Below are 19,018 nucleotides of genomic sequence, written 5' to 3'. Positions count from 1 at the left end.
GGGATGCACCTACCCTCGTCGTCGGGCACTCTGTCAGTGGAGGGAGTGGGATCCCGGACGAGGCCTCATTTGTGAGAAACAGATGTACCTTCACAGAATTTGCTCGGGACAAAAATTGAGAACAAAGAACATTTATTATACAACAATGCAAAGTTGGGTGCTTCCCCTTGCCCTGGGAATACACACACATTCTGGGGCTCACCCAACTTTTAAACAGTTCATTTCAGTGTAGAGGTACCCTCCCCCCCTAACATTCTTCTGCCTCCTGGATAAATTTGGCATTAGGCAATCCTATCCTGTCTGTGTCCCATCATGTCATTGTCCTTATTCACCTGCCTTTGTCCTTATTCACACCTTCCCAACCCTCAGGGCTTACTAACTTAGAACTTGCTAATTCTGTCTAAGGCTTACTAATTACATATGCAGAACTTGCTGACTCTGTAAGGCTAGGAGACCCTTATCTTATTCAGACCTACATTCTATTATCTATCCTATTCATACTGGCTTTATTCATTACACATATGTCCATACTAGCTTTCTTCATCTCTCATATTTTCATATTAGTTTTACTCATCTCTCACACTCCCAAACTTGCAATCCAACCACTCTTTAACTGTATTGTCACCATGTAGGTGTTAAAGTGTTAAAAAGGCCATTTACTGCCTGAAGAAGTAGGGATGAACAAGGCAATACAATAAAATTTAAACAAATTAAACTATTTGTCATATTTGTCGAGATGCAGTGGAACGATTTGTTTTGTATGTGATCGAGGGAAGCCAATTGTACTCAAGCATATCAGGGGTTGCAATAATAAAACTGGAGTGTAGAGTATAGATAAAAGTACAGGTGAAAACTGTTCAAAGGCACCATTTTTTTTGAGATGTCCATTCAAGAGGCTGATAACAGCAAGAATGAAACTGTCCTTGAATCTGGACGTTCAAATTTATTTATTTCAATTTCATTGTTTCAATTTGTTTTTGGAAGGTTGAGATAATTTTAGGAGGCCTATTAACTACTCGGAGGGTGGTGGTGTTTAAAGGTGGAAAAAGTGACCAAATAAGAATTTTTTTTCAAGTTCATAGGCATTTGGAAAATTCTACTATGTATTTAGATGATTTTTGGTGATAACAATGTGGAGGCACAGATATTTTGGGGTTCAAGTCTATAGATCTCTCAAGGTTGCCATGCAGGATGGTAGGGTGGTGGTTTTCATAGGCGGAAGGTTTGAATTCACGAACCGTGAGATAATGTTACAGTTCTATAAAACTGGCTAGATCACACTTGGAGTATTACAATTTGTTATGGTTGTCTCATTACAGGAAGGATGTATATGTTTTAGACAGAGTACAGAGGAGATTTACCAAGATTGTTGAAGATGTGTTATGGAGCAAGGAGTGACAAAGGATGAGAGGAGACTTTGAGGTATAGAAGATTATGAAAGGCATAGGTAGGTTGGAAAATTAGCACTTTTTTTCGCAGAGCGACAAGAAAAGTACCAGAAGACATCTACTTAAGGCAAGTTTAGGAAATTTTAAGGGAGAGGTCAGAGGTAAGTTTTTTTTTTAATGCACCTAGTGGTGGGTGCCTAGAATACATTGTGTGGTGTCTGATGGAGGAAGAGTACAATATGAACATTTAAAAGACACTTGGCAAGGTATGAGAGGAAGGGGTTAGATTGTTTTGGAGTAGGTTTATGTAGGTCAGCACAATATTGTGGGCTGAAAGGACTATTCTGTGATATGTTCCATAAATTTTTTTAAAAGGCTGTGGCAATGTAAAGGTTAAATTAAAAATCATTTAAAATGTTCAAAGTTCTAAATGTTCTTCCATTTTATTGTCTAGTTTATGTACCACTGTGAATCCAAGCTGAACTGGACTTGATGGCGTCCTAACCTAAATATTGTAGATAAAATGGGAATATCAAAGATTGTGATAATGTTGAATCTGGAGAATCAATTTAAAAGTAGATAGAAAAGCTGCTGGAGAACAGTTCCTGGGGAAATGTTAACACTTTGTGAACTTGCCAGCCAGTTTGTTTATTAGCTCGTTATTAAAGTATGCATTTTTTTCAAAACTGTGTTTTGCATCGTAACACTTTTTTAATCATGAGCCCTTTGATAGGACATCTGCTCCCTGTTTTAAAATTCTCCATTTGTGGTCCACAGTTTAGACACCCACTAATCTTTGTAATCTCCACTGATCTGTAAATCTTACAAGATCTTTTTGTGTACGTATTTACGCATATGACCAATTGTGGTTGCGCCCTCAGCTGGTTAAGACAGAGTGTCACAAAGGGATATATCATAGAATTAGAACCTTCATTCTACTGACGCTATGCTGTCCATCAATCCCTTGTATACACTAATCCTACATTAATCCAATTTTTTATTCTCTCAACTGCACTCAGATTCTACCACTCTACTCCGTACCAGGGGAAGCTTACAGTGACTAATTGATATACGGACCTGCATGTCTTTTGGAGCTTTCAGGGAGCTATGGATTTGCTGTCCACGATCAATTTGTGGATCAATTTCTCAGGATCCTGCCATTTATTGTATTTTTTCTTCTTGCATTTGATTGCGAAAGTACAACACCTCGCACCTATCTGGATTAAACTCCACCTGCCATTCAGCTGCTCTTTATCCTGTTTCAACTCATGTTAACCTGCCTTACTATTCTCGACTGCAAATTTATTAGTCAGTCAACTTGCATTTTCATCCAAAACATACATGCACACACCAGAGCTCCCAGCACTGATCCCTGCAGAGCTCAACTGGTCACAGATCCCCCACCCCCGTCAGAAAAATACTCCTCCACTCTCTGTTCTTTCAAATTGACAAGGATGTGGAAGACAATGGAACCAGATCCAATTACTACTTAAACAAGACCATGCAGTAAGAATAGATTGAATAATTCTTCCAAGGGCTAATATACTGCGAACCTCAACGTACCCCCATGTCCCCTGATGATTATCTGCTGCCAGTATCCGAAGATAACATACTGAATCCGAAGATGGCAGCCTTCATGAGAGTGAATCCCAGAAAAGCATCTGGTTTGGATGGAGTACTTGGTTGAGTACTGAAAACCTGTCCTGACCAACTTGTCAATGTTCTCATGGATAGCTTCAATATCTCACTCCATCAGGGCATTATGCCCATCTCCTTTAACAGGCCACAAATGTACCAATGTAGAAGAGTGTGGTAACCTGCAAAAATGAGTACCCACCAGTGGGATTCATGTCCACATTGATAGTGTTTTGAAAGGCTGTTGTTGAAGCATATCAGCTCCTATCTGAGCTGCAACATGGATCTGTTCCAATTTGCCTACAGTAATAGATTTATGGCAGATGCGATCTCACTGGCTCCATAAAAAACCCTGGAAGACCTGGACAGCAAAGATCCATACATCAGTATGCCTTTTATTAACTACAGTTTGGCATTCAACACTATCATCCTCTCAAAACTAATCAGCAAACTTCAAGATTTGGGCCTCAAGATCCCATTGTGTTATTTGAATTCCTCATCTCCAGACCCCAATCAGTGTGGATGGACAAGAACACTTCCACATACTCCATCTCTCCAGACCCCAATCAGTGTGGATGGACAAGAACACTTCCATATACTCCATCTCTCCAGACCCCAATCAGTGTGGATGGACAAGAACACTTCCATATACTCCATCTCTCCAGACCCCAATCAGTGTGGATGGACAAGAACACTTCCACATACTCCATCAGGATCAGAGCATTACAGGGCTGTGAATTTAGCCTTTGTTACACCTATGACTGTGGGACTCAGTACGACAACAACACCATTTACAAGTTCACTGATGATACTACAGTAGTGGGCTCTATAAAAAGGGGCAATGAATCAGCGTACAGGAGGGAAACTGAAAGCTTGGTTGAATTTTGTACTAACAACAACTTCTCACTCAATGTCACCAAAACCAAGGAGGTAATTGTAGAGTGTAGGAAAGGAAGAAGAAGTGGTGTATGAACCAGTGATCATTGGGGGATCAGAGGTGGAGAGAGTGAGAAAATTTAAATTCCTGGGAGACACTATCTTAGAGGACCTTTCCTGGACCCCACATGCTAATGACATTGTGAAGAAAGCATATCAGCACCTCTACTTCCTCAGGAGTTTGCAGAGGATCGGTATGATATTGGAGACCATGGCAAACTTCTACAGATGTATAGTAGAAACTGTGCTGACCGGCTGCATCACAGCCTGGCATTGGGACACCAATAACTCTGAGGTGAAAGCCCTGCAAAAAGTAGTGGATGTAGCCTAGTATATCACAATCAAAATTCTCCCCGCTATCGAGAAAATCTACATGGAATGCTCCTGTTTGAGAGCATCTGCAATCATCAGGGACCTACACCACCCATGATATGCTCTGTTCTTGCTTTTTCTATCAGAAAATAGGTCTCGGTGCCACAAGACTCACATCACCAGGTTCAGGAACAGCTGCGACCCCTCCACTTCTAAACATTAGACTCGATCAGAGACTCATTTAACGACTCTTTGCACATTATTTATTGCCAAACTTTATTCTGTATTTGCACAGTCAGTTTGTTTACATTTGTTTCTTTGTTTACATTTCTCTCATTTGCATTCGTATCCTTTTCTTGAGTACAGTTTATATTACTGGTTCAGTACAAATTCTGCCTTGCTAGCAGGAAAAAAAATCTATGGGTTGTATGTGATGTTACGTATGTACTCTGACAATAAATTTGAACAAACTACAGCTGCAAAGGGCCAAATGTTTAATTTTATGATTTAAATGCGATTTTTGCCTTGTATGGTTTCTTCCCCCCCACCCCCCCCCCAACTATCTCCCCACATATTACCCCTTATATTCTCCTTTCTTTGCTAATGTTATTGAGCAAAGGGGACAGAAAAACATTGAGGTATGATCATAAACATTTTGCAATGTACATATGGTACCATAGGGACATTAAAAAAAAACAGATAAATGTCAGAAAAATAGAAGGTTATGGGTGTGAGGTAAGAAAAAATGAGATTGTTGAGAAGATTTTCATAGGTTGATACAACATCATGGGCTGAAGGTCCTGTACTATCCTGTAATATTTTATCCTTCCTCTGGACGGTCTCCAGTACCAACACACACTTCCTTAGATGTGGAACCCAAAGCTGCTCTCAATACTCCAGTTTGACCAGTGCTTTGTAAAACCTCCGCTTTATAGCTTTGCTTTTATGTTCTAGTTCTCTTGCTGCAGCTGAACAGATACTTGTAAAGGAAACCTAGTTGAATTAAATTAAAAGAGACAATAAATACTTAAGTTGGACAATAAATATTCACAGTAATCATAATGCAAAAGAGTGACTTCCAAATGTGCTGACAGTCCAAGATTAATCTACCAAGGGGTATATGAAATGGTACTCCAAGGGGCGCAGTTAGCGTAGAGATTAGCGCAATGCTGTAACAGTGCCAGTAACTGCGACCAGGGTTTGAATCCTGTGCTCTCTGTAAGAAGATTGTACCTTCTCCCCATGTCTGTGTGGGTTTCCTCTCACTGTTTCAAATGTTCTGGGGGTATAAGGTATATTGGGTGGCGTGGGCTCGTGGGCCGAAAGGGTCTGTAACCATGATGTATGTCTAAATTTAAGCAGTTTGCTGAGTTCTGTTCCAGTTTTTATAAGCAACTTAAAATATTTGTGTTACTCTGCAGATCATTAAGACTTGCAAAAAGATGGGGATCAAAACAGTTGCAATTCACAGTGATGTGGACTCCAATGCTGTAAGTAACTAATTACTGATCCCCTTTCATTCAGCATTGTAGATTATAACATGTTACACAATTAATTAAACAATTACATTTTGTTTGGAAGTCTGCAGTCTTGCTTGGTTGAAAAACTTATTTATAACTAGACCAGTTCCTAATATGTTTTTCAAACTTGTATTTTGTGTTTGTTGCATAATTTAACTGCATATCAGGGAGAAATTGCTTAGCTATCAAGTGTCCTTCTCTAGTTTGCTTGATATTTGACTACTTTGCGGCCTGAGGGCCCAAAACTTGGTGTGAAACAAGTAGAGACAAACCAAGACTTGGAAGCTCCTTTCAGAAATTCATGGCATCTCAAAATTGCTTCCTGGTACAGATTTATTTTTGAAGAGTCCTAACATAAGGAAAGGGAGAAAGAGAGCAGGGGTCAAATTTGTACCTAGCAGTCCTGCGCACAGCAATATTTTACTGTTTCCTTTTTTAACCCACAGATCACCTTAAGTATTCCTTTACTTACCATGTGTACCATAGACCACCCATATCAAACCCACGAGTCATCATTGACGAAAGGGTGGGTGGGGTGCTGGCAAGGACAACCCTCTCCCCAGACCTTCAATGGGATTTTTGTCTTGGGTGGGATAATTCCTTTGGAGTTTGTTTCATTTTGTTCTTATTTGAAACTGTGTTCTTTCATGTTATTTGTTATATCAGTAATATTTTGCCTTGGCAATGTCACTGTGGCCTATAACAAGCCCACTGACCACCAGTATTCTACACACCATATGTTGAAAGAAACTCGTTTCGATACTCTTAAGATATTAGTTGAGGAATATATGCTGGCCACAATGCCCTCCTTATCTTCATAATTTCTTAACGATCTCTTGAATTCATTTGTAAGGGTATATTGGCTTCCTCTTGTTTCGAAGTCAATAATTCTGGTGCAGCATTCACTCTGTACTCTCCCAAAGGCCAGTGCAGATTTTGGAGGGTCTCTGCTGAGATTTGAACCAATGGCCTAATGAGCAGTGATAAGTGTGCTACCCATAGAACTTCATAGAACCAGAAGGGAAAATAAATTTGTGACACATCTTCTATCTATAAGAGCCTTGGAAGCAGAACAGAAGTAGCACTGAAGTATGAAACAGGGGCTTGAAGGGCTTAACTGTGATTAAGGTAAAGGGACTGAAGATAAGGGAAAATATAGGATGTGGGGGAATGACAGGCTGAATGGACAGTGTATTGATCAGGCAGTAGAATGCTGCCCAGGATCCTGTTTGTGGAACTTGGCAACAGGTAAATGAGTACAGATAATATTTGCTGAATTGGGGCTGTGGTTATTGTGAACATTATTTTTTTAAAAAGTGATATTTAGGAGTAAGAGAATCATTTCAGTAGCTACCATGGGTTTCTGAAGGGCCTCAGGCGTTATCAGCTTTCTGATCGTATCAGAGGTTTGGATCCAGGAGCTTGAATTCATCGCTGGAATGGACAGGAGGCCATGAAGATGTGGAGATCACGGGAGCACAGGAGGCAAAACAATGGACACTTGCTGTCTCTGAAGGGGCTCTCTTTTGCGTCTCTTTCTCTAATTGGTGGTGGTGCCAGACTTGTGGCACCTCTTTGTGTACTTATTTACATGACAATAAAGGAATCTTGATTGAAATAGAGTTTATTAGCTTACATATTTTAATTCTCCTGCCACTAATGGGGCAGAATTTAATTACATCAAGACAAGAAACCAGAGAATCGCATGCCAACATTTCCAGAGTAAAGACCTGAATTACATACTTTCTGCTCTGAGCAGAAAGTATGGGAAGAGATTATCTGATGGACAGAGGAAAGTATTCAAAAAGGTTCTCAAAATCTCCTTGGAAAAGAATGCTGATTGCTGGCCCATTACCACACCACTCAAAATAGAAAAGGACCATTCGGGACAGCTCTGATATCTGGTGCACACCAAAACCCAGCATAATTGGAGAGAGAGCATCACTTCTCAAACTGTGCATGTATCTACAGATTAGACACTGGCCTGTCAGTCACGTCAGAACCCTCTATTGAAGTAGAAGCAAGTCATCGTCAATCCCAAGAGACTGCTAAAAATGAATAACTAAATTTAAAAAAAAACAGTGGAAGAAATTTAAGCTTTCAACTGTTATAAGTTCCTACACATGATCAAAATAAATCTTTTGGGGTTGCCACATTTTTTATGTATTTTTCAGGTTCGCTGGGCTACTGAGACCAGTTTAACATGCTTAAACTATAGGACTATTATCAAAAATATGAAAGAGTTATTCTCCTGAAGCTCAAAAACTAGATTGATGCTCCTGATGTAGAGCTGAGGGAGTGCTGTAAATTCAGAGGAGGAGCACTGAAGGACCAGTGCTGTTGAAGGTGGAGGTTTGGACGGAATGTGGAACTGAGGCTTCAACCGCATCCTTAGTTGCATGCTCAGAACACAATTTTGAGCAGGTTGCTGGGAGATACTTCCTGTTTTCTGGCTGATGGTTTTATTGCTCAACAAATATCACAAAAACAGATAATCTTGTTTTTATCATCTTCCCGTTTGCAGGAGACTGCCATGTTTCCTCCAAAACAGCCATGACTATGTCAAATTACTGAATTACTATAAAGCAGCCATTCTCAACCTTTTTTTGGCTATGCCCCCCCCCCTTAGAAAACTGCTCAAAATTTATGGGGCCCTTCCCTGTGAAGCAGTCAAGTTCAGTTTACCCCCACCCCCCCCGTACTTCTCTCCTACTGACTACATAAAAAACATAAACAAATATTTCATGATTTCAGTCCGTGGCCTCCTTTCAATATGCTACGGCGCCCGTTGAGAGCACTTTTAAATATCCTGACGTGGTGAAGGCCACTTTATAAATGCAAACCTTTTCTAAATATTATGAAATTAATGCTGTGTGCCTAATTTAATGGAGAGATGATGCATGCTTGGAATGGTGAGGCTTCCAAAATGTGGTGGGTTTGCAGGAAGACTGGCTGGCTGGATGTTGCAAAGGTAAGTGTGTGGGCCGTCTCCATTTTCTCAAGATTTGTAGAATGATACAAAAACCACTTCCTGAATTCATACAGAAATGGACATTAACATGAATGACCCCTATTTATAGGCTTAATTTCTGTTCTTCGGAGTGGGTACAGCGTGTTCTTTTTCTGCGATAAATTCTTCGGAGATTGAATCATTACTTTTCCCTAGTCGCTAGTGTGATTTCACCTTGATGTGAAAATTTTGAAACATTTAGGCATCTTGATTCAAAGCAATTGAACATAAGCTTAGAATTTTACTGAACTTTTAGTGCAAATTATAGGCATGGTATGTTGAGTTTATTTTGGTTATCTGCTAGTGAAGAATGGTTTCTGTTTTAAAATTTCAATTGCAATTAACTAGTTGCCGCTAATACGTATTATGCATGCAGACCTAATGATTTTGTACGGGTCTACTATGATCTGTGCTCCATTTAAGAAATTAAGCAGTCTGAATAGTGGAGTTTTCAGTTTGTTTGCCTGCTCTCTGTCCGATACAGTAAAAACACAAGTTGGAGGAACTCAACTTGTGTCGTGGCGTCGATAGAAAGCAAAGATGTATTACTTATGTTTCGGGCCCGAACCCTTCCTCAAGTAATGAGTAAAAAAAGACCGGTAAAAAAAGATCTGTATTAAAAGGTTGGGGAAAAGGGAAGAAAGAGAGGGGGAAGAGTTCAGACTAGCAGACAAAAGGTGTTAATTAGATATGATAAGGGACAGGTGAGGAAAGGTGAGAATTGATTGGAAGAGGGTGGTTCTTTTTGCCTCTGAAAAGCAGGAAAAGTGGGGAGAGAGAGTGAGAGACAGAGCAAGAGGAAAAGAAACATGGGGAAAGATGGAGGGGGGGGTTTAATGGAAATGGGAGAGTCACTGTTAATGCCATCTTGTTGGAGGTGCCCAGACAGAATATGAGGTGTTGTTCCTCCAATTTGCAGGTAGTTTTAGTCTGGCAGTGCATGAGGCCATGGACAGACAAGGCAATGGGGCAGGAAATTGAAATGGGTGGCATCTGGGAGATTTATGCTATTGTGGCGGACAGTGAAACACTTGCCCAGTCACTCCGATGTACAGGAGTCCCGGATACAGAAGATGACCACTGCAGTGCTGCTTCACTTGGAATGACTGTTTGGGGCCCTGAATGGTGGTGAGGGAGGAGATGTGGGTGCAAGTGGAGCATCTTCTGCAGTCTGTCTGGTACAGTTCGAGATTGAAGAATCCGCTTTCTGGTTGTCTGCATGTGGATGTTCACTCATAAAATCACACAGAACTGCTTGAGGAACTCGGCATTCATAGGAAGTAAAGATATATTACAACATTTCAAGCCTGAGCCCTTCTTAAAGGTGTAAGCAAAAAGCAGGTAGGCATTTGAATAAAGACTGGGGAGAGGGAGGAGTCTAGACCAACAGACGAACAGTGTTAATTGGATACAAGAGGAAAGATGAGGGAAAGGGAAGAGAGACAGAACTAGAGGAAAGGATAAAGGGAGACGAAGATTGGGTGGGGGGGTTTAACGGAAACCGGAGAAGTTGATATAAATGCTGTCCAATTGGAGGGTACCCAGATGGAAGATGAAGTATTGTTCCTCCAATTTGCGGGTGTCTCAGTCTGGCAGTGCATGAGACCATGGACAGACATGTCAGCAAGGAAATGGGATGGGGAATTGAAATGGGTGGTCAATGGGAGATCCATGCTATTGCAGTGGACAGAGCCGATGTGTCCAATGAAGCAATCATTCAGTCTCTTTGATGTAGAGGAGACCACAATGGGAGCACTGAAAAAAAACACTGAAGCACGTTTGCATTGGATGCCAAGGTTTGCAGGAAAGGAGATTTAATAAGAGATAGAAATATGTAATTTGGCTTGGAATTGAATAGTCTGTTAGATTGTCTTGCTCCATGTCTTAAATAGTGCTATTATTTGTAGAGCATTGGCAGAGGTTTGCTATACACTGAGAGCGGCCAACTTTGATAAAATGTACATTATTTTGAAGATAACTGACCTTGACCCATGTTCTAATTTGTTACAGTATATACCCACAAAGTATCGTTTGTCAATTCAGACTAAAAGACAAATATTTTCAGTAACATAATTAATAATCCAGACTTTTTTTCAAAACCACCTCTTGAGAGCAAGGAGCTTTATAATCAAGCTAAATCCCTGTTTGTTTTTCATCTCCAGTTACGCATCCCAGTAGTTATACATTTATGTGTGATAAGGAAGCACTCACCTGGTGAGGTAATAGCTGAAGAAAGAGAGTTAGTGTTTTAGATCAAAAATCCTTCATCAGAAGTGGGATCTATTGTTGTTTAGTTCCTCTGCACCCCTTTCATTGCACTCTGCCTAATTCTTCATCTTTCTTCACCTAACCTAACAATGGGTTGCTGAGACCACTACAGAAGTATCTTTTCTGTAAGGAATAAGGCAGTTGAAGGTGTGGATTCTTTTTTTAATTTTTTTTTTATTTTTCACACTATAAACCACATTGACCAAGATACATACAGACATTTTTCCTCTTAAACATATAGTGTCATTTTCTCCCCACTCCCTTCCCTCCCTCCCTCACTCCCTTCCTCATTTATCCCCATAAGATACACCAAACCCCCCAAACAATGTTGTCACTTAATAAAAATAAACAAGAAATTTTACTGAGTCAGTTCTTTTCGTTATCTTCTCCTTCAGTTATGGATTCTTATTCGATCAACAATGGTCAATAAATTTTGCCCTTTTTGCAATGCTCACAATTTCTAAGAGAACAAGAAGAACAAGCTCTTGGTCACTTAACATAACTTGGTGTCAATTTTGTTTGATAACTTTCCTGCCAGGTGCCTTGGGATGTTTTACTCCTTCAAAGTTGTTGCACAAATGGCCTCTTGATGGGCTTTTAAATGTTCAACCCTTTCTGCTTGACTTTCTCTTGTGAACAGATCTGGTATCCTGACCAAAGGAGGAATATTTTGAAAGATGACAGTGAATCCACTTTCTCGACACCCACCTCCTTCAAATCCCTAGGATGTAGGTCATTCTGTCCTGAGGATTTACTACCCTTTAGTCAATAATTTCTCCAGTGCCTTTTTGTAAGTGTGTACTAAATCATTGAACTCATTCAGGCAGGTCTTTTAGTTTGCCACATTTCCAGAAAAATTCTCTGTCAATTGTCAAAAAGGGACGCAAAATACTTGATTGCTTTCTCTGCATTGTATTTTCACCAATATAATTTTTCCTTCCTTAGCCTGTAGAGGCCTCCCATTAACTTCTAATCATTTTTCCTTTTCACGTATCTTTAGAAGCTTGATTTTGGTTGCTTATTCTCTTTTCCCTCCTCCATTCGTTTGACCTCTTTTGCTGACATTTTCCATATAATTGCTTAACTGCTGCCTGGGTTGCAATTTATAAACCTTTTCCTTGGAAAGAATCCTATCTTTAACTTCTGAGACCACGTCCTGTTTTTTTTAAAAAAAAATTGTATCCGAATGGATGTCATGGGTTCAGAGAGGGTTATAGCACTGTAATGGGCCCTTCCGCTCAACTTGTCCATGAACAGCATATAGTCGACCTAAGTTAGTCCCATTTGCCTGCATCTGCATCCTACCTCGACCTCTTCCCCTGGTAGCTTGTTCTGCATAATCCACCACCTCAGGACCCTCTCCTATCACCTTAATGGATATGAAAATAAATTGACCAACCTCTCACCATCAGCAGTGCCTAGAAGAGATGAGTGAGTTCAGCCATATGGACAGTAAGATCATAACAGACAGCAAAAACTCCCAAGGATTAGGTTGAAGAATGTCTGGATGCAAAACAGGTGCAAGAACAGCAACAACAGTATTCCCTCTTGCTCCTCTATTGTATATCTCAAGTGATCCACATCAGTACACTTCACCATGCCAATGTCTGATTGCATGGTAAATAGCTGGTTTTGGAGCTAGTCTTTTCCCATTCCTCTGAAAGTGGTGGTTATTCTCACATAGAAAGGAACATCACTATATCATAATAGTCTCATCGATAGGATGGGTAAATTTGAACGTCAGAGAAATAGTATGCACAAGATTCCTCCTTGTGAATGTGACGTATTTCCTTAAAAAGCTTTGCTAATTCTTGAGTTATCCATGAGCAATGGATTATGCATCTATTTAACCTTCTATTTCTCTGTGCAGATCTTGGTCTTCTTCCTCCTCTTCTTCTGTGTCTGCACCCGTGTTTGTGTCTTCTTCTTCTTCTCTTCCTTGTATCTGTGTCTCTTCTGACTTTCCTGTGGAGTTGCTTGCCTCACTTTGCTGGGATTCTTCTTGCTTGGCTTCTTGCTGTTGGCCCTCTTCTTCTGGGCTAGTCATCTTTTGGACCTCCTGTTGCTGCTCTTCTTTCCTATCACTCCCTTTCCTGTCGCTTTCCTCTTCTTCCAGCTGAGAGCCCTGGTGTCGGGCATCCCTCAGCTGGTCGCGCTGTGTTTGCTCGCTCCTCAGCTGGGCCCCCCTCCCGTCGGTGTTCTCTTTTTCCTTAGTGAGCGCACTGTGCATGCGCAGTTGCGTGCTTTTGTTTTTTGCAGTTCAGCGGTCAGGAGGTCGCGACTCTGCGGGGTCGTCACCAACCTTGGAGAGCGGGCTCTCTTCTCCACAACAGCTCCCTGTTTCTTCATGCAGGCAAGGCCTTCTCCTTTCTCTTCCGGCGTCTTTTCTTCTTATTTTTTTCCCCGTTGTTTTTACTTTTTCCTTCTTGGGTGCCATTTTCTTTCTTTTCTCCACAACTTTATCTTTTATTTGTTGTGCTTTGAGTTTCTTGAACGTTGTATTTTCTTCACTTTATTTCTTCTTTTCTGGAAAGGGCTTGTATTCTCCTACCGGCCACTACTCCATCACATGACTCCCCCGATTATGTATCTTTGAATGATAAAAGATAGCTAACTAAAGCTGAAATGAGATCAAAGCTGAGATAACATAAAACCATGGTTACCATGAATTTTAATTTAGATATGTCAATGGAAGAAAGGAGGAGATTTTTTAAAGCTTATTTAACAGACAGAAACCTTCCTAATAATTACAATGAAAGAAATAGACGAATCTCTAGCAGGAAGGTCTCCGTTACTCTGAAAACACAACAAGTTTAGATGTACAGCACTTTATTGTATTTGGTTCTGTTTTTACTTTGGATTGAGAAAATGAAGATTGCATACAAGAAAGGTTGTACAAAAAAATTCAAACTTTTCATTTAAATTAGAGAAATTAATTGCTATTGTAGTGGCCTATCTGACGACACTACCTTACGCAAGTGGCAATAAATGACCCTGGAGTCGGTAGAGTCAGGAATCAGTACCTTTATTGTGCTTAACCACAGCTTTTATAGTTCCCACTGCACGTTTCACACTGAGCCTTCTGGGATGCGGTAGTGACGTCACTTTCCAGCCTCGGGTGTCGGGTGCCATAAAAAGCGCGGGCTCTTATTCACGCGCTTTTCCTAATTGCTGGTGCCTGACCTTTAGCTGGAGGACTGGGACGTCTTTGGAGGCTATGCGCTCTGGTAATGCGCTTGCTTAACTGTTGTGGCTGTGCGCGATTCTGTTGTACGCGCACCATCATACATTATTTTCTACTTTTTAAAAAAAAAATTAAAACTATAAGATACTTAAAAATGATTCCTCAAGAAGAGGTGCTTCAAATTGAGGATGGGTTGTACCTCTTTAATCTGGTGACATTGGGATCTGGCCATTGCTGGTCCACAGAAAATGCCAGAAGATAGAAAATGACCCCTAAGGGAACCCCCTATGTAAACATATCAAAGGTAGAACAGAGCTTAAAACAGGAAATAATACTGTGGGGGGTGGCATGGTTAAGCGCAGTGCCTTTACAATGCCAGTGATCGGGACCGGGGTTCAAGTACTGCGCTGTTTGTACTAACGGTGGCAGTTCAAATGTGCTGGACCACAGAGCGCCGGATAAGAGAGGAACAACCTTTTCTGTACAGAAATTTCTCGGCCAATGTCAATGAGAGATTAAAATATTATTCCAATATTTGTTTCCAAATTTCACGTATAAAATCTGCATTTTGATACGAAAATAAGAGCCAATTGCTTTTTAATGATTTTGGAATCATTGGATCCTTTGGACTCTTCGACTCATTAATTAATCGCTAATCTATACCTTCACTTCTGTACGGGGATACGAATTCTCTGGGTGGGTAAATGTGTGTGTGTGTGTGTGTGTGTGTATCTTGACCAACACCTATTACAACCAGTTAAGTACTTCTAAACTGGTAATTGTAGGAATACAGGATTTTCCAACAACTTGTAAAATGAGGCTAACTTTCCACTTGTGCCAGAAAGAAAAAAAACTTCAAAGGATTCATAAAAGTATGTATTTTTTAATTAAACCCCTGCGGTTTGCTGACCTCAACTATGTCGGGAGGGAGCTGGTTGACTTTAGTTTCCTGAAACAGGGAAGTGAGAAATAAAGTACATAATTTCTGAATTTTCATGTGGAGATTGTTGTTGGAAAATATACTTTTGGAGATAGTGGCTGATGGTGCAATCAGTTTTTGACAATCCCTAAATGGCAGAAAAGCCATCTGAAAAATTCACTCTCCAGGAATAGCATATTTCCTTCATCCATGTGACTCTCATTTGGGGTGTTTAGTTCAGAAAATGTAAAACAAGATTTGTGTTAAAGAAACCTAAAAGCTGCAGATGCTGGAATCTTGAGTAGATAAAGAATCGCTGAAGGAACTCAGGCCAGACAGTATTCATGGGTAAAAATGGTCAGTCAATGTTTTGGGTCCTGGAGGAAAAGAGGGAATTCTGTACACAAAAAGGGAGAAACACTGAGGGAGGGGCCCAGAGGTGATAGGGGGAAGGGAAGAAAGTACAAAAGTAGGTAAAGAAGAAATGGAAATGGTGGAATGAGATGGAGATGGGGGTTACTGAAATTAGAAAAATTCGCTGCTAGGTTGAAGACTGTCCTGGGGGAATATGATGTGTTGTTACTCATCTTGAAGGGCTGTTTGTAGCTCTGGTTGGAGATGAGGGAGGAGATCATGGGATACTTTTTTTTTACACTTTGTGGTTACAGTGGGAAGTGTCTATGGGGGCAGTGTTTCGGAGAGACTGATCCTTGTGAAAAGTAGTTGGGGTGGAGGTGAAGACTTAGCAAATGGTGGGATATGCAGTAGTTGCCAGAAGTGTTGAATTACAATGTGTCAGATTTGGAGCCTGGTGGGGTGGGAAGCAAGAACTAGAGGGACTGTCCTTGTTCTGCCTGTGGGGGTGGGGGGGGGGGGGGGAGAATGTGGGGTGAGAGCAGAAGTACGAGAAATGGATGAAATATGGGTACAGGTTACAACAGGATCCCACTACCAGACACATCTTCTTTAGGGACTGCTCCCTCTGTGATTCCCTCGTGCACTCATCCCTGCCCACCAATAGGCCCCCGCCACTCCTGGCACCTACACCTGTGGCTGCAGGAGGTGACACACTTGTGCCCACACCTCCTTCCTTACCACAGTCCAAGGCCCCAAACAGGCCTTTTAAGTGAAGTAACACTTCACTTGAGTATCCGCAGATCTGATTTATTGTATCCAGTGCTCCCTTTGTGGCCTTCTGTACTTCAGAGAGACGGCGCAGATTGGGAGATCGCTTCGCTGAGTATTTTCCTCTGTCTGCACCAGTGACAGAGACCTCCCAGTAGCCAATCATTTCAGTTCTGTGTCATACTCCCACACTCACATGTCTGTCCATGGCCTTGTGTACTGTCCCACCAAGACCACCTGGAAATTGGAGGAGGAACACCTGATTTTCCGTCTGGGCAATCTCCAGCTAGATGGCGTCAATGTCGACTTTTCTGGTTTCTGCTAACCTGTTCTCTATCCTCTTCCCCATTCCCTTCCCCTTTCCAGTTCTCCTCCCTCCCTACCCACTCCCTTCACCTAGCCACCCTTCCTCCCCTTGATTGCTACTGTCTCTTCCCTCCTTTCTCCACCTATCACCTCCTGCCTTTGCGACCATCCCTCCCCTCAACATTTTTGTTTGATCACCTGCCGACATTTTGCCATACCTCAATGAAGGGCTATACCTTTGCGATACAAAGGACACGGCTTGACCTTCTGAGTTTCTCAAGCTTTGTGTTTTTACTTCAACCATGGTGTCTGCAGATTTTCATGTTTTACTACTGCATTCAGTGTTCTCAGCGTGCCCTCCACTGGTGGTGAGACTAAACTTAGATTGGGTGACACCTTCGCTCTGTGTATGGGTCTTAACTTGAGGTTCTTGCGGCCAACCATTTTGACACCCCGAATTCATTCCGACAATGACATGTCTGTCCTCAGTCTTGTTCATTTGTCAGGGTGAGGCCAAAAAGGGAACAATGTATTTCTCCAAGACAGCTTAATAATCTTTTGGTAACCCTCATCCCCATCTTGTTTCACTGTTTTCATCTCTTTTCCTACTCCTGGATGTTTTATCCCCTTTTTTCTAATTTTTTCCCCACCCCCTTCCTGGTTATCCCTCTTCTTTCCACACACACCTTCTATCCTATCATCTCTGGACCCCCTCTCAGCTTATTTCGCTCTTTATACTCATAATATTGTCCTACTTTTCCCTTTAGTCTTGATTTAAGGGCCGGACCTGAAACATTGACTGACCATTTCTAACCATGGATGCTGTCTGACCTGAGTTTCTCCAGCAATTCTTTGTCTGTTCATGATTCATTTTAATGTTTTGTATTCTGATCCCCAAGAGAAATATTGCAACTGTATTTGTCATTAAATGTTGCAATATTTTGTCTTCCAATACTCACCATGCATTTTTACAAAGAAGAATCCAATTAAGTATTTTATGAAATTGTTCTTTCTGAATGAAATAAATGAAATGAGGCATCCAGCTGTATATCACAAACTCCAATAATCAGCAGTGGGATAACGACCCGTTAATCTGTTTAGTTACATTGATTGCAGATGGATATTTGGTATGTCACTAAATATAGCTATGCTATTCTTCGCAGAATGCTGTCATAAGATTATTTTTAAATGTACATGCAGCCCTGGTCTCATTTAAATCAGACAATTTTCAACAGTGCTGCACTCTCTCAGTAATGGCATTTCAGACCAGACATTCTTTTAAAGCTCAAGCCTTTAGATTGAGCCATTAAGCCTCAACATCCTGATTCTTAAATTGCTAATTAGACCACAGCTGACACTTTCGATGCTTCTTAATCCTGTTTTGATTTTGCTGTCAGATCATCTTTGAGCATTCACCTGCAATTAATCAAAAATTTGTTTGGTGCTGTTTGTGGGATTGGAATGGACTTTTTTTTTGCGGTTAAAATTATCAATCCTGCTTCACTTGTCTACATGCAACCTTTTGTAATAAAGTGGGTGACATACTGTGAAGAAATAATGTAATAGTATCTTCTAATCTACTGTCCAGATGTTTTCACCTGAGCATTAGGGTGCTAATCCAAAAGAGTGATTAAAGTATATGGATAACCAACTGTGCCAGTTATTGCAGAAATAATTTAGAAAACAAAGTAAATGAAAAAACATTCAAATTTAATTTGAAGGAATATTTATGCTTGTGATAATGTGGTCAGAATGTCATTTGTGAGGATTGTTATGATTACTTTTGCCGTCATGTATGAGACTTATTAGTGATTACTTTTTAAATAATGAAAGCTAAAATTAAGTACTTCAGCATTTTCTTGTTATGAAGTGACCTTTGTTCTGTGGCTTAAAATTAAGGGGAAGAAGAAGGTAGGTACTTTTCCATGTGTTGGATTTGAGGTGGAATATTATTTCACCTACGGTATTATATAAAATAATTTGCTGAATGAAGTATTTGATTTGTATGAAAATCTACTAAAAATTTTGAAGGAGGAAATCACAAATATAGTTTCTTTTTGTTTTGCATACATCTCTACCACCACAAAAATTAAATTGTCTTGTGCCACACTTCACACAGTGCTTTCCAGATCCTAATGCTCAGTCTCGTGCTTTTGAGTATTTTTGTTAAATTTCCCCTTAACCTCCAGATCATAGGAGCAAAAAATAGGCTATTAAGCCCATCAAGTCTGCCCTCCCATTTAAGCATGAGATGATCCATTTTCCCCCACACTCCCACTGCCCAGCCTTCTCATAACCTTCAATGCCCTGGCGAATCAAGAACCTTTCAATCTCTGCCTTAAATACACCCAATAACCTGGCCTCCACAACTGCCCGTGGCAACAAATTCCACAGATTTACCACCTTCGGGCTAAA

At 40.7% G+C, this 19,018-nt stretch overlaps 1 protein-coding gene across 4 annotated transcripts in view; it reads left to right on the top strand.

Moving 5' to 3' along the window:
• The window catches only part of pcca (propionyl-CoA carboxylase subunit alpha), a 632,301-nt gene that overhangs the window by 66,589 nt on the left and 546,694 nt on the right, over positions 1–19,018 (top strand). For all 4 annotated transcript variants that reach the window (XM_069890498.1, XM_069890496.1, XM_069890499.1 and 1 more), the window contains one exon: positions 5,693–5,761. In XM_069890498.1, coding sequence (XP_069746599.1) covers positions 5,693–5,761 — 69 coding nt within the window. The remainder of the gene's footprint in view (positions 1–5,692; positions 5,762–19,018) is intronic.

This window comes from Narcine bancroftii, chromosome 7 (genome assembly GCF_036971445.1).
Source record: "Narcine bancroftii isolate sNarBan1 chromosome 7, sNarBan1.hap1, whole genome shotgun sequence".
NCBI classification, from domain to species: domain Eukaryota; kingdom Metazoa; phylum Chordata; class Chondrichthyes; order Torpediniformes; family Narcinidae; genus Narcine; species Narcine bancroftii.
This window is presented reverse-complemented; position numbering and strand designations above follow the sequence as displayed.